General features: G+C 42.3%; 1 protein-coding gene across 2 annotated transcripts in view; it reads left to right on the top strand.

Moving 5' to 3' along the window:
- Positions 1–24,330, top strand: part of NBEAL1 (neurobeachin like 1) — a 978,461-nt gene that overhangs the window by 814,843 nt on the left and 139,288 nt on the right. For both annotated transcript variants that reach the window (XM_085648956.1, XM_085648955.1), the window contains one exon: positions 23,513–23,629. In XM_085648956.1, coding sequence (XP_085505082.1) covers positions 23,513–23,629 — 117 coding nt within the window. The remainder of the gene's footprint in view (positions 1–23,512; positions 23,630–24,330) is intronic.

Raw genomic sequence — 24,330 nt, 5'->3', positions numbered from 1 at the left:
ACGCATCACAATGGCACTAGTCAGAAACAAATCACCTCACCTGATCGTTCACTCGACATCCTTGCCAATTCTCGCTGGGGGGCCTGTGGAAATATGGATTTTTATGGTCGGTTATGTCCCCTATCTTGGACCCCAACGGTTTCATGTATAAGTCACGAGTACATGTATGTTCCCTCCAGTTCCAGTTATGAAGATGCAAATACATGTGCGTCCGCCGTCAACATGTCCTCTTTCAGATCCGCCATGAATGGGCCGGATATTCTATTCCTAAGTATGAAAGGCCACCGACTTTATGTGGTTCACTTTCCACATTTCTACAGATTCAGGCGAGTAGGCCCGAATTCTGCCACCAAGCCTTTTCCTGCCTTCTGCCTCTGAAAGCTCCAGTCTGAGCCTGCATCTGTGACCATGAACTTTGTCTTACTCCCTGCGCGGCTAACGGTGCCTGATCCAGCCCGTAGCCTGCCAGAAAACTGTATTTCACCTTCAAGATTATCTCCTCCGCCCCTCATCCGATGCATTCCTGTCTAGCAGTTTAGGTAAACATTCCTCCAGCTACCGTGCAAAAGGGCCAGGCCTCGCTGTCCTCATGCAAGTAATTCATAAGCCCTGTTACCATGGAATATTCCTACCCCCTCGCATCTAGTGTAGACACTTAGACGCTTGTACACGCACTAACAGTCAGTATAGTCAGTATAGAATAAGATTCTATCCTAAGAGACCTCTCTTTTTGGATAACACAGTTCTTTAAACATAGGATATTAGATATGATTTGGGATTAGGTTGACATAACCCCAGACTTCTGTCTCCACATGTAGAGCTAAATGTCAAGTCCCATTCTCCCCCTAGTTGCACGTCAAATCACACGTCATGCTGCTGCGCGCGCATCTCTGCCAAGGATTTTTGCTGACATTGCGAAATTCTTTCATGGAACCACCCATTTGTGACATCATACCTAATGACGTTCTTTAGTTACGCCCAGTTACACCCATTTTAGTTACGCATGTATGTCTTTATCTCTGTTATCAACTGTTACGCCTCCTGCATCTGTGTCACTGTAATGCCTCTTCTATAAAAATGATTACCTGTCAATAATGTAGGCCCCTTCCTTCCTGAACTTTCGTGGTGATGGAATAGAAGGCCCATAATTCGAATTGTGTTCCTTTGTATAGGAATAAAGCCGTTCCGAATCTCTAATACCACGGATTCTGCCTCTTATTTTACTGAGCTATTCTTATTAATTTTCCGCATCAAATTAAGTACCGGTAATTAAATTATTTACCACATATATGGCGCCCGAACAGGGACACTTTCTCATCTCACGCGCCGGAGGTGCGTTGCAGGCCCGGTCTCCTGCCACAGCTGGACGGACAACAACGCGTACCCACAGGATTTCCTGTATCTCCCTCCTGCCGAGCGGGGGTAACTGAGGCTGCGATCAACACCCAGACGAGGCGGTGAGAAGTGCGAAGTATCCCGACCAGAGCCTAGCTGAGAGAGCAAGATCCGAGGTATACAGAGGCCCACCAGGTTCCGAAGTTCCGAAGTTTCGAGTCGAGTCCAGTCCGGTCCAAGTCCAGTTCAGTTCAGTTCCGAGGCCTTCCGTTCCGAGCTACCCGGTGAGTACCATTGCCGGGGAGGCGTTCTGACGTGCACATAGGTTGTGCCGGTCAAGACGGGTTTGGGTACACAAATCCGGTCTGCACTGTTTCAGCAGTGTATCTGTACTGTTTAGCAGTATATCTAGTATGTCTAGTATATAATTCAGAATTACCTAGTTAGTGCCGAGTATTATGCTTAGTGACTAGTTCCCTAAATGGCCATCATTGTTGTTCATTAAATATTAAATGTTAAATGTTTTAAATACGTTCTGCATATTGTGGTGTGAATGACTGTTCATTATTGTGTTTTGTTGTATTAAACGTGTTCAAAATTAGGTCTCAGATCAGTTCTCAATATGCCGCTCTTTTCGAAATTAAGACAGATCAAAACTAGAAAAGGGGTACTCGAAGAAGCTGTTCCCATTCCTCCTAGGGATACTCCAGGGTACTTCATGTATCATAAACATGGCCTAGACGCCATATTATTTCTTGATTTATGGGTAGACTACACCAAGGAATTACCAGAAAGTCAGAGGTGGCCCGCAGCTGGGACCTGGGATGCAGATTGCATCATGAAAGTAGAGGAAGAATTATGGAAAAAGAAAGCTAGACAATCACAGAAAGATGCCATTGAATTATGGCGTAAAGAATCATATAGACGTACAGAAAAAGCACTCAGACAGGAAGAGAAAAGTAAGGAGAATTCAAATAAAGTCCGAGAAAATCTATTAATTGAAGAGGGTACCCGAGCAAAATCAGAACAAGTAGACAGACAAAGAAATGCCCTTATGAATGGTATGTATCCTCTTCTGGCCGAAGGGTTACCTAAGGCTACTCTGGAGATACCAAAAGACTTGCCACCTCCATTGTTCCCGATAAAAGCACATCCCAAAGGGCATCCCAGAACCGCAGAAGATGTTTTCCTTTCCTCTTATTTAGACGACGCAGCTCCCGAGTATGCTAATACTGCACCACATAGACCGCCTGCCGAGGGGGTTCAACGCCAAGACCCTCCGTCTGTACCTCCGCAACAACAAACTCCGACACAAGTTCCGGCAAGCACATCTGTTTATACAGCTGTACCCACACCTATGGTTGCTATATCACGTTCAACGAATCCTTTCCCATCCAGCACCCCAGGCGGTGCTACAGGAGGTACAACAAACATTTTTTCCACGCCAGCCAGAGTAAATAAACTTTCCTTTCAAGAATTAGCCCACCAACGTACGCCCAAACTAGTAACTCCCGACATGCTTAAGGAACTTCTAGTAGATTGTAGATATGACCCTGTGCCCGGCAAAGAGGACGAAATGCTGCTGGCATCATTACGTATCCGACGAGCTGCAATATATTTAGGGAGGCTACCAGGAATGACTACACATTTAGAAAATATATATCACTTTGTCCAGTCAGGGCGAGATTCTGAAAGTATTAATAGAGCCATGGAGTACCAGAAAGTGGAGATACAGGGGGAACTGTTACGTTTCCTCATAAATTGTGTGATCAGAAATAAAGACAGACCAGGGGTAAACCCGGAAGAAATGCGAATTCTTACCACATGGAGTCGGAATATATCAGAGGGGAGACATGATAGATTATTAAGTATAGTAGCTATGTGCCGAAAGATCCGCAAAGAAGTAGAACGAATACATGAAGAAAGATTGGCGGTAGACCAGCCTGAACAAAACGAGGAGGAGGAAGAATTAGAACTGCCCACAGGACAGTTAGAAACCATGGCCTATGTAGGTAGAGGAAGATCTTGTAATAATACTAGAGGCTTTACTGATCCGATACGTCTGATACGTCCAGATAATAACAGAAATTTCCAAACCCCTATAATAAATATAAGGTCCCCCGAACATTCGTTCCAAGCCGCTGACAAATTACTCCGAGAACGAAGGGGTTATCATATACTCGATTCTATGGACGAACAAGAATTAGCCAGGTCAGCCGTTCACTGGGTTGACAGTCCCGGAAAATATAGTGATGATACACTAGCGCACACGTTTTTGAACCTCACCCCAGATGAACAGCGTTTAGCTGGTATCTACATGATTCAACAACTCCTTATATTATATAAAAGCCAACACTCCGATCCTAGTCCCTTACCTGATATATTGACTGAATTACTCACGAATAAATGGAGAGGTTCAGGTACTGAGTTAATTAGAGAAATACTAGAATCCAGAAAGCAGTACATTCTTTTTGTATGCCCCGAACATGTCTCACTGCCCATCAAGGAAAGAACGACGTATTATATGGATAGACAGAATCCCTTACGCGAAGTACACCCGATAAAAGGTGATGACAATCAGTTTAAACGTGTGTTTGTATACACACCCATATCTAAAATGGAACTATTAGAAATGAAGAAAGTGGTACCCAGTCATGACAAAGACCCAGCGGGTTTCCACCGTGAAATTAAAGACATGTTGCTCATGGGAGAGTATACCTATCCCGACATTATGAAAATATTAAAGGTATTAATGCCTGCGGGCATTTACGAAAAACTCAAAGAAAAGGATTGGGAGGTGGGAGACCAAAAGATAGATTGGACAGCATTAGAAAACGAAGAAACAGCTCGAGGTCCAGGTTTAGGGCTTGGGGAAAAGACCAAAATACTACCAGGTTTATTAGTACAGGTACTGCCACGTTTATTAACTACGAAAAAGGAAGACTGGGGTGCAATCTCAGCCTGTAAACAAAAGCAAGATGAAGACACTAGTGATTTCTATGCCCGATTCGAAAAATGTTTTGGTATAAATAGTGGAATAAAAGCAAGTAGCGAATCGTATCCACATCTGTTTGTGACAAAATTAGTTGAAAATTCCTTGCCCCAAGTTAAGAATAGAGTATTGAAATTCGAGAGTACCTGGCAAGGTAACACCCCGTCACAAATGTTACAAATGCTACAGTACCATCACAATAGAATTAGAGAGGAACAAGAACATGAACAAAGACGCATGAAAGACACGAAAATGAAAATGCTAGTTTCCCAGACAGTTCCAGCTGACGGTCATAAAAAGGGTATGACACAGTCCAGTGTTTCAGCAGGTTCTGTAAAAGGGACATGCAACTATTGTAAACAGCCAGGTCATTATGTACACGATTGTCCAGTTTTAAAACATAATATCGCCATAGGTAATACAAAAGAAAGACCACGGCCACTTAGACAGGATCAGAACCAACAAGGAGCCCCGCAGCATGCACAGTCCATGCCAGCTCCACAACAGTCTATGCCAGCTCCACCACCGCAGCCTATTGCTGCCACACCAACAACGACACGACAGATGTACCAGACCGCACAGTATGACTACCCTGATTATCAACGATACTCATGAAACAGCCTAGAGAGGGAAGTTGGTTTACCCCTTATCGAGGTCCATGTAGATCAAGAAGGACCTTATGTACACAGTGAACTATTAGGCCAAGATAGAAAATTTTTACTTGATACAGGGGCAAGCCGAACAACCATAAAACGTAGTGAAGTTCCAGGGGCACCCCTCTCAGGCTCACAGAATATTTCCCTTGGTTTTTCAGGAAAACCCATCATTAACGAAGTATCACAGCCTCTTCCACTTACGATTGGTCCCTTGACACGAACTACAGATTTATTGCTTACTAAATCATGTCCAGAAAACCTGTTAGGTATAAAAACACTGAAAGCTCTAGGAGCTATAATATGTTGTTCTCCGGAAGGAGTAAGATTGTTTTTACGTGATTTCAAAGGGCACTATGTGTCCCGAGACATGGATCACCGACTGCAGACTTTACCCACACATTTATGGGCACAAGGCCCTACAGATGTTGGTTGCATGAACATTACACCATATCGAGTCACACTAAAGACAGGAGTGGTACTACCACGAATGCGACAATACAAGTTACCCCCAGATGCTGTAGTGGCTTTACTGCAAATCATTGACGAGCTTATTACCCAAGGAGTGGTTGTGGAAACCGACTCCAATGTATGTAATTCCCCGATAATTCCGATTCTTAAACGAACTGATCCAAAAGCCCCGCCAGTATATCGATTGGTTATTGATCTGCGCGAATTGAATAAATGTATTGTACCACAATACCCCGTAGTCCCAGACATTTCTTCATTACTGACAGCCATTGATTCCGAAGCAACATTCTTTACTGTAATTGATCTTAAGAATGCCTTTTTCAGCGTCCCAATAGATCCGGAAAGCCAATACTTGTTCGGATTTAGTTTAAATGGACGAAGCTTTAAATTCACACGCGCACCTCAAGGATTCACAGAAAGCCCCAGCATCTATAGCCAAGCACTGAAACGAGAACTTGACAGTATCCACATGCCAGTCAACACTGCCCTGCTTCAATATGTCGATGATCTGCTGATCACCGCTAGAAGCGAAACTGAATGTGAAAAAGCTTCACTGACGGTTTTACAATTTTTGGCCGAAAAGGGGCACAAGGTGTCCCCTTCTAAGCTGCAATTCTGTGTCCAGCGAGTTGTTTACCTTGGGCACTCGCTGTCCAAGGAGGGAAGGCAGCTTACGTCAGATCGCATCCAGTTAATTGCTAACATGCCAATACCCAAGACACAAAAAGAGGTACGGGCTTTTATAGGCCTCACTTCATATTGTAGGCAGTGGATCCCCCAGTATGCATTTCTAGCAAAACCACTCATTCAGTTGACAACACAGGAGGCGGCCACATCGACTGTCCTCCCTTGGACTCAGGAACATACACAAGCTTTTGAAAGCCTAAAGAAAGCTTTATGTCAAGCACCTGTTTTAGCAACACCATGTTACAATAAACATTTCACGCTCTTTGTTACAGAACGCGAAGGTACTGCTTTGTCAGTACTCACACAGGAACAAGCAGGATCACACAAACCATGTGCTTATTTTTCTAGTACATTAGATCCCGTAGCTCAGGCTCTGCCTGCGTGCCTGAAATCAGTGGCAGCGACAGCTTTAGCAATCAGACAAAGCGATGCCATAGTGTTAGGACATCCATTGACAGTACAAGTACCACACGCAGTAGAGGTTCTTGTGAACCGAACGCAAACACAACACTTGACTATAGCAAGACTTACCGGTTACGAATTGACATTGTTTCAGCCACACATAGAAATCAGACGTTGTAGTACATTGAATCCTGCCACACTTTTGCCAGTAAACGGAACAGACCCACTAGCACATGATTGTATTGAAGTTATTACTATCACGACGAAACCCAGACAAGACTTGACAGACGTCCCATTGTCAGATCCAGACCTGACGTTGTATGTAGATGGTTCATGTATGAGAACAAGTACAGGAGAGCTAGTGGCCGCGTATGCAGTTACAACAGACACTGAAGTCATTGAAACATATTGCATAAATACCTTGTCAGCTCAAGCAGCAGAGCTCATCGCTCTGACACAAGCCTGTATTCAAGCCACAAATAAGAAAGTCAACATATACACTGATTCACGTTATGCATTCGGAGTTGTACATGACTTCGGCGTGCTGTGGCGAGAGAGAGGTTATTTAACTTCTCACGGTGCCCACATTCAGCACGGACCCCTCATTCATGCCTTATTAGATGCAATACATCTACCCACTGCAATATCAATTATGAAATGTAAAGCTCATACGAAAGTTACTGATATCATTTCCCAAGGCAATGATCTAGCTGACAGAACAGCTAAACAGACTGCTCAAACTCACACATCTGACATGACAAAGACAATAGTTCCGACACCAACACATTGCATGATGGTTAAGGATCCCGCTCTTGACGTAATTGACATACAGACACATGCTACACCAGATGAAATAAAGAAATGGACTGAGTTAGGAGGGATCCAAACGGATCAAGGATGGATGACGAAGGAAAAATCTGTGTGGTTCCTTCCTGACTCTATGGTTCAAGTTATCATTAATACAATACATAGTCCAGCGCACCTAGGAGAAAAAGCTATGCTAGACCGCATTCAACACATTTGGTTCAACAAACATTTACGAGCAGCAGCTAAACAAAAAGTTCGTACCTGTATGATCTGTTGTCAGTTTAACCCAGGTAAAAGCATTTCCGTAGAACAGGGTGGATTTCAGCCTCCTGATCACCCTTTTGAAGTCCTCCAGATGGATTATATCCAGATGGAACGATGTCGAGGATTCAAATATGTTCTCGTAGTTGTCTGTGCTCTTTCCCGTTGGACAGAAGCATACCCGGTTTCAGATTACACTGCCCCGACTACTGCCAAACAGTTGGTTCGAGAATTCTTCCCACGGTACGGTTTACCACGTGTTGTCTACTCAGATAACGGCCAGCCGTTCTCATCCGAACTAATGAAACACGTTTCACTTTTGTTAGGCTATCAATGGAGATTTCACTGTGTCCGACACCCCGAGGCAGCAGGTCTCGTGGAACGACATAATCAAACTCTGAAAATTAGATTGTCCAAAATATGTAGAGAGAAAGGTGTCGATTGGGTAATAGCCTTACCAGTTGCACTCTTTTACATGAGAATGGTAGCGCACTCTCGAACAGGGCTATCCCCTTATGAGGTGATCTTTGGCAGACCACCAAATATGTGGGGGACGCCTATACCACGCAAAATAACTGATGTTGACTGTAATATGCTGACAGATTACCTGGCTTCCTTGATGTCTGCACTACAATCTTGTCGTTCACAGGTAGCTGCAGCCTTTCCCGACAACACCGAGGTGAAACCCCATGACGTAGTTCCCGGGGACCTGGTGTTAGTGCGTAATTTTGACCGGAAGACTCAGCTGGATCCTAGGTGGAAATCGCCTCAACTTGTACTACTCACCACGAGGACAGCCGTGAAGATCGAGGGTCGCAAAGGATGGTTACATTCAAGTCATATCAAGAAATTTCATGGACTACCGTCTGATGTAAACGTTACACCTCGCGTGTCTTCACCGATTGACTCAAAGCTCCCTTTGGTTGAACAAAGCGATAAGGAACTATACAAACTAAAATTACGGTCTAAAAAGTCAGACAATTTGATTGTTTAAGTCCTCTCCAAGGTGAATCGGTCGAATTTGTCTCTGACATGTATCCCCTAGACCTGAATAGAGAAAGAAACCGAAAGATGCAGTTGAAAAAGCATGCGTACTGTAAATCACTGCGTAGTCATTGCACAGTGACGTTATTAATTTTGTTTTTCTTAAGTCTTTTAATAATCACTGCAAGTATATTGTTGCACATATATTATCCTATTTCTAAACATGTTTACAATGTTACTGCTGAACATTCTTTTAGTGAATTACCCCCGCATGAGTTGTCCTATAGATTTGCGCTGCGCAATAACACTTTCATTAGTATGCTACATCATTCCCATCAAACCAGCAATGCCACAAATTGTTGGATATGTGGCCGACTCCCTCCCTATCAGAACTATAAGGGAGTTTTGCCCCTCTTTCCCTATCCGTTCACACACAATGGCTCCTGTGGAGCATGGTTTAGTTTGATCAATTCCCTAGATTCGAATTCCGCAGTTTATCAAGACAACTGGGTATGGGGAAACCTGAACTTAGTTTTGCTTAAAGTCTGCTACCCTAACAAGGAGGGACTCCCCAAAAGAACAGGAACTGATCTAGAAAATGAAGTATATGGATTAGGTAATTTTACACTTAACCTCATGATCCTGAACGTTGAATCTGAAGCTACACCAATCTTGTCCGCCATGTCAGTATTCCCAGTAAAAGGGGAACTATGTATAAGAAAGAATGGTTCCATACACATGGGCCATAGTAAATGCACCACTGTAATACAATTCAGTGATCAAGGCAAGTCTACATTTAGAGCTTCTCGTCATTCCTACTTTATATGTGGCCAGACCGCATATATACGCCTACCTTTAGATTGGGATGGTACCTGTTACATAGCATTCCTTCTACCACCTGTTTTCCTAGCTCCTCCTGATTATCATAGAAATACTCATTTAGTACACAATAGACAGCAGAGAGATCTCCCAATCGTCGATTACACTGAAACAGCATGGGAAAAATACACAGATTTCAATAAAGGTTTCTTCCCCTATATAGGTACAGTCACTAATAGTAAGATGATACGTAGATTAACCAGAACCCTTGAAGCAGTAGTGAACGAAACTATTTCCGCCTTAGGCAATTTAACAGAAGAGCAGTCTGCTATGCGGATTGTTGTGCTTCAAAATCGTCTTGTCCTTGACGTCATCCTGGCCGATAGGGGCGGAGCTTGTAGGGTCATCGGATCAAGTTGTTGCATTTTCATACCAGAAAATTCACCGTCAGTATATAAAGCCATAACCCGCCTTCATAAGATTGTAAGCCAGATACACCAGAGTCCAGGCACCTGGACTTGGTCCGGTTGGTTCTGGGGCGTGTTGTCAGCCTGGGGATGGAGAATGCTCTCCTTCCTAGGTATTGGCTTTCTCATCCTATTCAGTTGCTGCTTATGTCTACAATGTGGGCCAGCGATTTGTGGTCTGTGTGCCACCTCGTGAATCCCACATCCAAGTTTTCGTTCGAGATCCCGGAAGAAGAAAGAAGAACAAATGATGTTATATGAACAGATCGATGGATTGATGAAGATTGATATCTCCTAAGGGCCAGTAGGGGACAAGGAGGGAATGTGGAAATATGGATTTTTATGGTCGGTTATGTCCCCTATCTTGGACCCCAACGGTTTCATGTATAAGTCACGAGTACATGTATGTTCCCTCCAGTTCCAGTTATGAAGACGCAAATACATGTGCGTCCGCCGTCAACATGTCCTCTTTCAGATCCGCCATGAATGGGCCGGATATTCTATTCCTAAGTATGAAAGGCCACCGACTTTATGTGGTTCACTTTCCACATTTCTACAGATTCAGGCGAGTAGGCCCGAATTCTGCCACCAAGCCTTTTCCTGCCTTCTGCCTCTGAAAGCTCCAGTCTGAGCCTGCATCTGTGACCATGAACTTTGTCTTACTCCCTGCGCGGCTAACGGTGCCTGATCCAGCCCGTAGCCTGCCAGAAAACTGTATTTCACCTTCAAGATTATCTCCTCCGCCCCTCATCCGATGCATTCCTGTCTAGCAGTTTAGGTAAACATTCCTCCAGCTACCGTGCAAAAGGGCCAGGCCTCGCTGTCCTCATGCAAGTAATTCATAAGCCCTATTACCATGGAATATTCCTACCCCCTCGCATCTAGTGTAGACACTTAGACGCTTGTACACGCACTAACAGTCAGTATAGTCAGTATAGAATAAGATTCTATCCTAAGAGACCTCTCTTTTTGGATAACACAGTTCTTTAAACATAGGATATTAGATATGATTTGGGATTAGGTTGACATAACCCCAGACTTCTGTCTCCACATGTAGAGCTAAATGTCAAGTCCCATTCTCCCCCTAGTTGCACGTCAAATCACACGTCATGCTGCTGCGCGCGCATCTCTGCCAAGGATTTTTGCTGACATTGCGAAATTCTTTCATGGAACCACCCATTTGTGACATCATACCTAATGACGTTCTTTAGTTACGCCCAGTTACACCCATTTTAGTTACGCATGTATGTCTTTATCTCTGTTATCAACTGTTACGCCTCCTGCATCTGTGTCACTGTAATGCCTCTTCTATAAAAATGATTACCTGTCAATAATGTAGGCCCCTTCCTTCCTGAACTTTCGTGGTGATGGAATAGAAGGCCCATAATTCGAATTGTGTTCCTTTGTATAGGAATAAAGCCGTTCCGAATCTCTAATACCACGGATTCTGCCTCTTATTTTACTGAGCTATTCTTATTAATTTTCCGCATCAAATTAAGTACCGGTAATTAAATTATTTACCACAGGCCCATTCACAGTTGGCTTGGACTCTCAACCAGGACTCAAGTTTTGTTTGTCTTACAGCAGTACGTCTACTCTTTAAGTGAGCACCAAACTCAACTGTCAACAAACACCAGCTTTATAGTCTCAAAACTCACACTAGAAGGTTCGAGAAACCTTTCCCCCGCGCAAGAGGAATCTTACCAGGACTGGCCAGCTCCCAAGCAAGCATTCCATGGCAGGAAGGAGTTCCCACGTTCCCTCTACAATGTTCCAGCCTTGACAAAGCTCACGAAAGCCTTCCAGGGTACATTAAACAATCTCTCACAAAAACAATCCTTGAATGTGATTAACCCAAACAACTTGCAAGCATTGCTGTGCGTGCAGATAAAGCTCAAGTCAGGCAGAGTCAGAAAACAGGATGACTTGTGGCCATGTCAAAGCCAATAGTAAGAACTTCATAATTCTACCAATGTACAACACAGCGCACATTTGTGCACCACTGCTCGCAGCACTGCACTTCGAGACCAAAAAGTACATTCCACACCTCTCTCCCCCTCATGCTTTCAAATGCACATCCCACACGTTCTATTCTTGGCAACGCTGTCCTACTCTGTGGCAGCTCCCACTGAAAGACTACAAGATTACACAAGAAATAAACCTTTAACAGAAGCAAGGTATATGCAGGACGTTGTACATCCAAGCTAGGATAAAATAATACACCAAAGTCAATTAAAATAATGGTAGTCAAAGGACATCATAGGGTGTCAGACCACAAGAGTGCCTCTAGCACTACATTCCACCCCATGACCTTTGACTATCATAACACACATATCAAAATATCAAAAACTGAACTTCTTAACTGAAAGCACAACTATGATTGAAGCACATGGTAAAACAGTGACATTATAGACTCATGAGCTGAACTGAAAGCACAAATATAATTGAAACACACATTAAAACAGTGAAATCATAAAAGCATGTAATCATTTCAAAGCATGTAAAACAGCTCATGCATATCTGGATACTCAGCAAGAAAAAATGTTTGATGGATACACAAAATGAATGATGCAAATAGAATCAAGCATATGAACTAAGTAATGCTCATAATGTCACAAATGGCTAATACTGGAACTTCTACTGATGAAGCAGCCAAACTTATATATTAGGTGCTTAAAAAATAAAGGCTTTAAACTAAAAAACATATTTTTCAACTGCACAATTTGTTTTTCTTTTCAAATTGACCAGTACTTGCAGAACAAATAATGTTCTTCTGTGTGAAAGACACACAGCCTTTTTGCATTTAAAATTATAAATGTGTACATTTTACTTCATGTTTAGGATATCAGTCCATGATCAGTCACTTGGTTAGTTCATCTGGTTTGTTCAGCCACGGGATGTCAGCTTGCATCGTCCGGTGATCACTCCAGGGTTGATGGGGGGGAGGGGTCCCACACCAACATGGGGCACAGTCAGACCAAGGCACCCACTCACAGGACAGGGACATCAGGTACACCAACACGTCACAATGTGATCTGGAAAAGAAAGAAGCATCACTCTTTTTGCAAAAAATACTTTTCAAAAAGCGCACGTTTTCCTTTCTCTGTTTTGGGTCTGATGGCAAAATATTGTCATTCCTGTCTGCACGCTTCTCTGCTGACTCAGGGTAATTATCGGAGAATTCTACCCACGCCATGGCCTCTGAATTCTTGGTATTGGAGTGAAACTCTCCTTTTACCTGCACAGTAAGAAGGGCTGGGGCAGTCTCCTCCCTGACTATTTTTCCACTCACTGCTGAATACGTGCACCCTTTATCAATTGGCATAAGCTCAAGTCAATCCATTTGCTCTGTCTGCTCTGGTAATTTTCCTTTCTTCGACTCGCACCTTACCTTCTGTGGGACTGGTCTGCGCTGTGCATACTGACACATAGGAATCACAATTCTAAGTAAGTCTAGGGGGATATGCATCCCTTCATTCTCTGCCCACCTCTTTGTATGGTCTTTCTCTCCTAGGTGCACTTAGTCACGCACACCAATTCAGAATTGTGTGCCACCACCTCTGTCTCCAAGATTTTAGCCTTTTCATATGTAATGGAATTAAAGGTGGTTCTGTCTAGTGAATGTATAGGACCTTGAGCATACACAGTAGCTGCGCTTTGCAGTAAAATGTGCCACTTCACTGGGCCACTTCACTGGGGAATCCTGTGTCTCGGGCACCTCAAGCACCACCCCTGGACTGTCTATTGGGACCTGCACCAACTGTTCATGCAAAACTGCAGTTTTTGTCTGTACGTGCCACTTAATAACATTTGCTTCTTCCCATTGCATTTGAGAAAATTAAAAAGTAATTATTTCTTATTGTCATCTCCCCAGTGTATGTTACAGTGCCAGCAAAATATTCTCCAGCATTTGAAAATGTTTCAGTCCACAAGTCGAAAAGCATACTCTTCTTTCCTTGTTTGCCACAATTACTAAAAGTAGCACACCGCCCCTGAACTGGCACACAAGATACACTGTCTCCTTTCTGAATTGACCACACGTTTAAAACACACTGCACAGTCTGTTGTACAGATTCATAAGCACATTGCTGCATTTCTCTTTTTCAAAATAGCAGGTTTATCATTCACTGACATGTCTGATTTATAACTGCAACCAACAATCGCTAATTCTAACAGACTGGTTTGTTAATTTTCCTGTACATTTACATTTTCTCGGTTCAAATTCATTTCTGACTGAGGAACGTCTTCAAAAGAATTAATTAAAACCTCCTGTAAAACCTGCATCTCTATGTCCACATTTTTCATGAATGACTCACCCTGGCTATCTGAACAGCCTGGCAAACCAAACGGCTTTGGAGTTTGGTACATGTTTAACTCTTTTTTTCTAAGAGTTGTTTTCAAACTGAGCGTTAGTGAACTCTCTTTTCAGTTCACTACATTCTTTTTCTAATTGTTCATTTTTTTGATACATGCTAAGCAATGCAGTAGTATTTATTTATTTGTTGATTACTTAAAATCATTACAATCAGCAGAGTACACATACAAGATAAAATTAGATTAAGAATATAACATTCAAACAGAAAATAAAAAGATTCATCTTCCCTTCATAATTGTTTTGCGGCTATAGTGTACAATTATATCCAAGCAAGATCTACAACTAAGCCTCAACATAGTTCGTTTGGCTGCAAATGATCAGTAAGCAAAAATAAAGTGTTTTGTGCTAGCAGCTATAGTTTACAGTATACAATACATTTCTCTAAGAAAAACTTTTAAAACAATGGAAGCTGCAAAAATAAAAACGCCCGTAATAAAATTACATTTAGAGCAACATTAGCAATAAAGTGCAATTGTGCTAGAAAACTTTTAGCAGCGGAAACTAAAGTGCCTTATGCTAACAACTAAAGTTGTCAATATATCTTTTATTACTCTTAAAAACTTTAAAACTGTGAGAGATGCATACGAAAGAACCAACCATAGTAAAATTGCATTTGGAACGACATTAGCAATAAAGTGCATTTGTGCTAATAGACTTTAGCAACAAAAATAAAATGCTTTGTGCTGGCAACTTTAGTTTAACAATATACCATACATCGTTCTAAAGAGTGCTTTATAACAATATAAGCGAGAACAAAAGAAAAGAAGTCGTAGTAAAATACAATTGTTCAAACCTCGGAGATGATGTGCGTTTCTGCTAAGCAGACTTTAACTGTTTTAGTTTAAAGGATGCCAGCACTACCCCTAAAAACATTTAATAGTTATATAACAAACAGCAACAGTACACTTGGGCTAGCAATCGAAATAAAGTACCATTATATTAGCAAACCTTAGCAACTATGGTTTAAAGTAGACCGTGCATAACCCTAAAAATACATTACAGCATTATAAATAATTTTCATGTCGTAAATATCTTCACTTCAATTGTCAATATTACAAAGTTTCTTTTCAACTATAAAAATAAACTTAACAAATCGGGAAATAAGACAGGCGGTGGCACCATTTAGACATAAGATGATGGCGTTTCTACAAGATCTTACCCCCAATTCATTAAAAAAAGACTTTAATATAGTTTTCCGCTCTTCTAACAATTTGGGGCATAAAGTTACTATATGCACTTAGGTTTCCTCACAAGAACCACATAACCTACACAATTTAGAAGGCCACTTGTTTTCCCATTTGGTATTCCATCTTTAGTCTGATATCTCCCGAACCGTAGTAACATACATTTATTCTTAATTGAGGGTTTTAAATGAAACAGCAAATATGGTTGGGGAGCCAATTTACCAAAAGAATTTGCAATTGACCATAAGTGTTTTTTTTTCCCTAAGTTCATCTTTATCTATTATAGTCTACAATAAAATAGCTGATTGGTTAATTGATTTTTTATAAACATCTTTACTCCTGATTTCGTCTTCTAGGTTTGGACAATTAAAATTATGGATATGTTTGCCAGCTACTCGCGTATTCACTTCTCATCATCTCATGCCAACACTGGTTTGCAGGGGAACCCTCTTCAGCACGAGACAATGACAATAAGGTTTTTAAAAATGTGGATTGTCGGGCCAATGTTTGTCTTTTTAAGCCAAATTCTAGTCTTGTATTGACACGGCTGATATATCTGGGAATCCTAACAACTGATTTATATGTTCTTATCTCAATGTCGTCAAGGGTTTTTGCGTCTTTGCCGCGAAAGATAATAGAACCATAATCCAAGGATGGAATCAACTTTGCTTTCATGACCTTCAACAGGTGATCGTAATTTGAACATGATAGCTTATCTCTCAATTTTCTAAAAGCAAATGATAGTGATGTTCCCTTAGCTTCAAGGTTATTAAAATGCTGCCTAAACGTCATACTATCGTCAAATGTGATTCCTAAATATTTATACGATTTTACACATTCGACGACCAAACCATTAATATTCCATTCTTTCATTCCTAATTTCGTTTTTCCTACGGTCATTATTTTTGTCTTTTTTATATATTTTTTTAGGCCCTTTTGAGAAACATATTGGTTAAAAGAATCTATTAATCTTTTTAGTCCTATGACAGATTGGCTTAATAAAATGGTGTCATCGGCATATTGTAGATATTTAATCTCCTTGCCTAAAATAGCAGGAGAATGGGCATTGACATGTTTAAAATGAACTGGGAGATCAGACATAAAAAGATTAATAAGACAAGGTGCCAAGACACAACCTTGTTTCAATCCAATATTGGTCTCAAGACGACGAGTTGTGTATCTTCCATCACCAACTTTGATCTGTACCCATGTGTTGGAATATAGTAATTTAATCATATTTAGTAGGGTGTTAGATATGCCCCAATTGGTTAACTTCTAAGCAATGCATTCAAAATGACACCACTATTTTTGTCTGAAATACCAAGTTGTTTTCCCTCTTCAAGAGAGGCAAACTCCCTCTCAAATAACTCAGTTGGCATCTGGGACTCTGCCTCCGTTTTTCTGGAAAACATTTTTCTTTCCCCTTTTAATTTTCTTTTCGTATACACAAAATATGTCTTTCTTCACCTTTCAGATAATACGGAATCTCCCACATGGTGACTCAACACTCGACGAAGCAGGAGATATGAAACACAACTAACACCATTAGAAAAGGGTTTTATTTTACAAAATGCAAAGACTCTCTGTTTAGAATAAGGCTTGTTGTTTTATTTTACACAATGCTCTCTAACAGAAAGGCTTTCCCAGATGCCAAATGCAGAACATTCAAATATATTTAGAGATGTATATGTTTACATGCAAACAATAATAACACACTTGGTAAATGCAACAGTTAAATGCATGAATAATACCATGAATAAACAAGCAGCAAATAATATGAGATAAGACTCAATCAAAATATAATATGCTGGACATCCTGCAAGAGATCAGAAAGATATATACACACTAGCTACATCAAATGATTACTTTGGATGTGCACCTCGCTCAGTCACACGTCACAAAGAAAACACCTCAAATGATCAAAGCCGCTGGCCACACATCACAATGGCAATAATCAAAGCTCAAACACCTCAAATGACCACAGCCACTGGAACCATGCATCACAATGGCACTAGTCAGAAACAAATCACCTCACCCGATTGTTCACTCGACATCCTTGCCAATTCTCGCTGAGGGGACATTCACAGCTGGCTTGGACTCTCGACCGGGACTCAAGTTCCATTTGTCTTACAGCAGTACATCTACTCTGTAAGTGAGCACCAAACTCAACTGTCCACAAACACCAGCTTTATAGTCTCAAAACTCGCACTAGAAGGTTCGAGGAATCTTACCAGGACTGACCAGCTTCCAAGCAAGCATTCCATGGCAAGGTGGAGTTCCCACATTCACTCTACAATCTCGCATGTTCCAGCCTTTATCTTGATGAAGCTCACGAAAGCCTTCCAAGGTACATTAAACAATCTCTCACAAAACAATCCTTGAACGTGATTAACCCAAACAACTTGCAAGCTTTGCTGTGTGCGCAGATAATGCTCAAGCCAGGCAGAGTAAAAAAACAGGATAAAATGAGGCCATGTAAAGCCAATAGTAAGAACTTCATAATTCTACCAATGTACAACACAGTGCACGTTTGTGCACCACTGCTCACAACACTGCACTTCGAGACCAAAAAGTACATTGCACACCTCTCTCTCCCTCATGCTTTTGAATGCACATCCCACACGTTCTGTTCTTGGCAAGGCTGTCCTACTCCATGACAGCTCCCACTGAAAGACTGCAAGATTACAAGAAATAAACCTTTAACAGAAGCAAGGCATATGCAGGACGTTGTACATTCAGGCTATCATAAAATAACACACCAAAGTCAATTAAAATAATGGTAGTCAAAGGTCATCACAGGGTGTCAGACCACAAGAGTGCCTCTAGCACTACAACCTCTGCCGATGGCTTGAGTGAAAGTCTGTCTATATGGTGGCATCAGAACCATTGCCTGCTGTGATGCTTGTTGGAACCGGCAGTGTCTGGTTGGGTGAAGGGATGCCCTCATCCAGGCAGAACTACCGCTCCTATCAAGGGCAGCTGACACTCGCTGTATAACCCGTGCTCACCGTAGCTTGGCACTGAGCAGTCAGGCTCACTACAGAGGCAATGTGTAAGGCAAAGGCACAGCAGCCACTTGCGATAAATGCACTGAGGATCACAAAAGAGTACGTAAAAACGTTTATATTCAACACACGTATTCAATAATTATAGCATGACCATCGTATACTTTTGGGCATAAAACACAATCGGAACTATTACTAGCAGTACTAGGCCCACTTGTACTGTTATGATATCACTAGTATGCATATTGTGGACAATTCCTAATCTACCCCCCCCCCCCCCAATTGAGAGAGAGCACCCTTATGCAGTGCACAATTCAAAATTATGTACTTGCACAAGAATAGAAAACTTTTTAGCAGCACCGCCGGCTGAAGCCTCGGAGAAAAAACCCAATGTAAAAAGGTAATGTGGCATCAATCACTGTATAAGCTGGCACCGCCGGCCAGTGTCGTGAATCACAGGTGGTCCGTATATGATGAGTCTCACTCATACACACTAACTCTCAACCACTAAGCGGTGTGACGGGTATCAGCCAGTCAGTACGGTACGTAACCCAGCTGGTTAATGGTTCACCCTCTGCAGACGCCGTATCCCAAGCCTTCCTAGGCCTTCTAGCTCACCCCGATCTTCCTATTCCCCCAGATGGAAGACCACCAACCCCTGGAGAATGTGGCGGAAGTCACCCTTAGTCTCGGTCCTCGGGAAGCAGTTGAGAACATGCAGCAGTTTTAATTAGAGGTAGACATAAGCAAGGGAGAGGTTAGCAGCCAATCGGGAAGTTCACCCACAGGTCTCAAAACACAAAGAAGTCACGCAGTCTCTTGACCCTCTTCCAAACTAGGATGAGGCATCCTGATCAGTACACGATGATCCGGCTCGTGCCCAGGCGATCCAGGCACAGCGACTGTTGCGCGTATGGGCGAGTCGCACCAGACCCTTCAAATTTCAAACATGATGAGTTGCACATTCCGCACCTCCCTGGAAAGGAGGAACAATGACCGCTGCACATTTTTTGGGTTGCACCAGGCAATGCTGGTCACACACACAGTTGCAATTCCATACCTCTCTGGAAATGAGGCAGAACATACAGTGCACGATGATACAGATTGTACCAAACCAGTCCGGTCAAAGACAAACAGGCGCAAGTTCAGCAGAGCCACATGAGGTAGAATGAGGCATTACTCCGGGTACACCCCCACCTCAGAAGGTCATACGCTATGAATTGGACACTGCACACAATGAGCATGAAGTTTGCGTGTCGCACTAGAAAAATGCGACATAATCGATGAAAGTGGCCATGCGTGGTCTCGCACCCGGTAAATCCGCTCAACACCACTAGACGCTTATGAGTGTTGAGGTCTCCGCAGTATGGGAACCACATGCTTATATTAACTAATCAATCAATCAGAGGCTTTATAAAGGGCACTACTCACCCGTGAGGGTCTCAAGGCACTAGGGGGTTGGGGGAGTAGCTCCGGATCAGTCGAAGAGCCAGGTCTTGAGGTATTCAGGGTTGGGGAGCGTCTAATGTTCACGGGGAGCTCGTTCCAGGTCTTGGTTGAGATGTAGGAGAAAGCTCTCCCACCTGTTCTGTTTCTGCGGATGCGGGAGACTTCTGCCAGGGCGGTGGACTTATGCTCATGGGCAGAGCAGGCCTCATAGGTAGTGAAAACACATATAGGTATTCCTCACTACCTGAGCGCAAGTGCGCTATTGAGCACCCCGACTTGCGTTGGCTGGAGGGACACATAGTTCCCTGCACCAGTGGTGCCAGTGCGCCCGCCTGAGTGCACAGCAGACTGGACACAGGTTCAACCAATACATGTGTCTGTGTGCACGCACTAACCTGGGTTGGCAAGCAGCACATGTAATTACAAGCACCATAGGTGCGGGTGCACACTCAGTGATCTACAATGGCAAGCTGCTCATGAGTTTACTCCTGATCGATGCCAGTGCGCACCCACCGGTCTGCTGTAACACACTGGCCCATGTTTCAGAACAGTGAATCAGCACCACTTCCTAACAAGGGTAGTAAGGGTGTATGTACTTTCATGCGGCAAGGACAGGCTGTACATATGGCTACCCAGAACCTAGCACCTTTGGTACCAGTGCGCACACCCCATCCAGCTCATCCCAGCTGCACATTTGTGGACCCCCCTTACGAGTACGGTTGCACACTCTCAGCCAGCGACGGTGGACCGGGCATCTCGCCGCTAGCATCATGGATGCAAGCGCGCAGACACAGGCCTGCAGCAGCAGGCCTGAACTGGAGGTGGTCGGTTGACTGCAATCCGGTGGGTAGCACACTCAGTGGTACAACCCACTACTAGTCAGTGCTGTACCTGCCCTGAGTATGTGGTGTACCTGTTTCAGGGAGCACGGAGGTACAGCACCAAAACCCATCTTATCCGCTCCCCCCGCCCAATGCAGGCGGAAAGTGCCCCCTCTCCTAAGGTTATGCAGAGAGCTGGCAATGACTAGGAGGAAAAGGTGAAACTTTTGGGGTAATTTCCCCTAAGGAGGCCATGGCCAACAATGCTAAATAATATTATAATTATTAATAAAAACCCTTTTTTCGAGACATAGACATCCATATATACACTAAACATTCAAAAGTATTTTGTAAGAAAACCCATGGTCCTATTTTTCTTGATAGACACTTGTAGAAAATGTCCCAACCTAATGCAAATAGTGTGAGATTCATGCTTAAAAACTAGTCGAATACCCCCTGTTACCATTCTAATTTTAGCCTTATTTAGCATAGGTTTTAAATAAACTTTATGTTCACATTAAAATCAAGGTCACAATAACAATGTATGTGCTAACTATTCTGACCTTTTCAGATTATAGTGACCAAAGCCTAGTTAGTTTTAGAAACAACATCAAGGACTAACTGACCTCCCTGCTTTAAAATAATTATTTCAAGAATAACTGGATAAGTAGGCGTCAGTAGATAATCTGAGAGACCATGGCAGGTTTTTAATTTCACAAGAGTAGAAGTGTTTTTTTACCACCTATATATTTCATGTATTCAACGAACAATTGCATTTTTTACATTCTCTTTTCAAATGGATCTGCTAACTAAACTTGCGTTTACCTGATATTGTGTTTTTGTCTCGCACATTGTGGCGACAAACGGGGTACCCTGATTTATTAACTAATTTATCTAATAATTTAATCTGTAGTGCTTCAGCTTCTAAATTCGAATAGAAGGTTCCAATCTTGATTCGTAATGCATGGACTGAGACTAAGGTCAGACTTTTTCAGAACTTTACTTTCCGTTTCTTCAAAATTCACTTTAGACTCCAAAAGTAGTGCTCTAGCCCATATAATGTAATTGGAACCTTTGTTTGTTGGCAAACCTTAATTGCTGGTTGTAAGGAGTGACCTTCATATATATGCTTATCCTAGAGTTGGTTAAGTAAAGACAGAATTTAAAGGTGAATAAAGCTTTGATACGGCTGAAAATGAAAGAAGGGACTACCAAGCCCTAGCAGTTGCTAGAATTGGCACAGGAAAAAAAGATTGCTCTATAGAAATTCAGCCAAAACCAGAGTGGTACCTCATTAACAATTAATGGGGTACAATGGGAGGATCATATAACTAAGCATTATCACATTTCTTGCAGGGAAAAACAAATTGCCAAGATGTGAGTAGGATGATGACTCTAGATGAGTTTATTGAGATTATAGCTTAGATCAGCCATACTAAAGCACAGCTCGAGACCGAATTTCCAACTTGCCCATTAACCCCTTGAGTGCCCCGCCCTTTCCCCCTCCTGTGCCGGCCCTTTCATTAGCGGGCGAGGTCCATGACGAGATAGTCTCGTCATGGGCACAGCGCAACCGCGCTCCATGACGAGACTATCTCGTCATGGGCACAGAAGGGGTTAAAGCAAATCCAATGGCTGAGTGTTGAATTTTACGTCAAGTTTGCTTGCATGTGGCTACGATAATTAATACTTGGAAGCGAACAATTATTAAACTAGCAACTCTTACACTCCTTGTCCATTGAATTCCTCTTGTTACAGGTGCTCACCCACTATCCCGTTCTATCAGCAGTAACGCATGCCTCACTTTAGGGATCCCACATACCAAGAAAATTGAGACCACTAAAACAGGCTTTCAGCTGTCTCACACCTTTTGCCTGTGGCAATCTTCTTATCTCTCAGTTTATAAACTAAGACCAAAGAGACATGCCTATACAGGTCCCACCAATAAACAGCTAATCTTACTTCAGGGGCCCTCTCCTTACAACCCACATCCTGATTGTGTGTTATTTACATGATATTGTCTATAGCCCTGTGCTCTTCCTAGTTATTGTAACTCCTAATGCAAGTTCTAATATAATTTGACCGCCCTTTTGGGAGTACTGTGTAATCTATCACCAAATAAACATCCTTCAGCTTTGCATTTTAGGAGGAATTTTGAGCCTGGTTTATTAAAAACCATGGAAGTGTGCCTACTGCAGAAATAGGCTAGGGCTGGGTCAGGAGAGATGGCCTTGCCTATTTACTGTCCTAGCCATACACTTTTGTGCAGCATTTTCTGTTTCACACCCCTTGGGGAATATTTCAATAGTTGTGTGCATGTGGTTAAGGAATGGGGAAAGAGAATTATCAGGCAACTTGTAAACAAGGCCTCTGTCTTTCATCTTGTTATTTGGTCGGCATGATCGTACCATTTAGCTATCGTTCCCATGAATGTTCCATGAAACGTATACCTTGTTTATGAATTTAACTTTCACACAAGCATCTAATAGAGTTATCGTATCCTGCTGTGCACTGATGCAGTGCTCAATCCCGTAAATTTTTAAGCATATCTACCAGGCACTGTATAGGTCCATTCACATGCTTTGGTTCTGTTGGATTTGGTTTAATGGATTTAAATTTTGGGTATTGTGAGATCTGGCCACTTTGCGGGTGCAATGTATCTCAAAAGGTCTTTAGTTTCTTATGCTCCTGTAGTTGAATATTTAAGCAATTAAACATTGTTTTATTTTTGAATAGTCAACCATTAATGAAATTTCACAATCTTTTATGCTATTTTTTGTTTCCAAAAATGTTAATACAGGAGCCTCACCCTGTCCGTCTCTCTACTGAGGAAGCAGTGCATAGACAAACCAAAGTCGAAACTGCAACTTTGAACCTGTTCCAGAACCTCACTGAGATAAAGTCTTTCTTCATAGAGGTAACACTTAAAGGGGCTTGATCATTATGATGGGTGGTAGGGAGGTTTGCCACCCATTTTGCTCTGGGTTGCACCAGTCATGTAGGCAGTAGCAGAGCCTCTTAATAAAAAGCATTGTGTTCCAGCATGCTTCTCACCATCCAGATTAACATAGGAGGTGGCAGTTAAGTCGCCTTGCGCCTTTCACCCACACCCAGCTCAGCCACTGACTACAGTGTAAGAAAAACACTATTTTAGCGCAGTCTGATTATTGTAAGTGCCAGTGGACCTACATTAAGGTAAATCAATAGAAGTTCTTAACTTTGGAGACAATTTGATTTTCTCTACAGTTCAGAATGTATTCCTTGATCCCTCAACACATCTTCCCACACCTATAAAACAAAGACTTGTTTTCACTTAGCAGTGTAGAAGCAGATATGTATTATATATTTGAAATTTTTGCAGAGGAACAAACAAACATAACTATTACAGCATTCACTACCACACAGTATATATTTTGTGTGAGATGATTCCTTGTAGTGTTTTTTTGTTACACTTTATGAGCAGTCTATTTATCCTTTATTATTTATAAAGTTGCCTAGTTGCCAAAGCTGCAGGCAAACTGGATTATTAGATTCAAGTAGTCACTCGAGACAGGTTGCTACTTGCAAATCAAGGAACTCAGAAATACATAAACTGTGGTCTGGCCTTTCTTTCTCTAT

This window comes from Triturus cristatus, chromosome 3_2 (genome assembly GCF_964204655.1).
Source record: "Triturus cristatus chromosome 3_2, aTriCri1.1, whole genome shotgun sequence".
Taxonomy (NCBI): Eukaryota; Metazoa; Chordata; class Amphibia; order Caudata; family Salamandridae; genus Triturus; species Triturus cristatus.
This window is presented reverse-complemented; position numbering and strand designations above follow the sequence as displayed.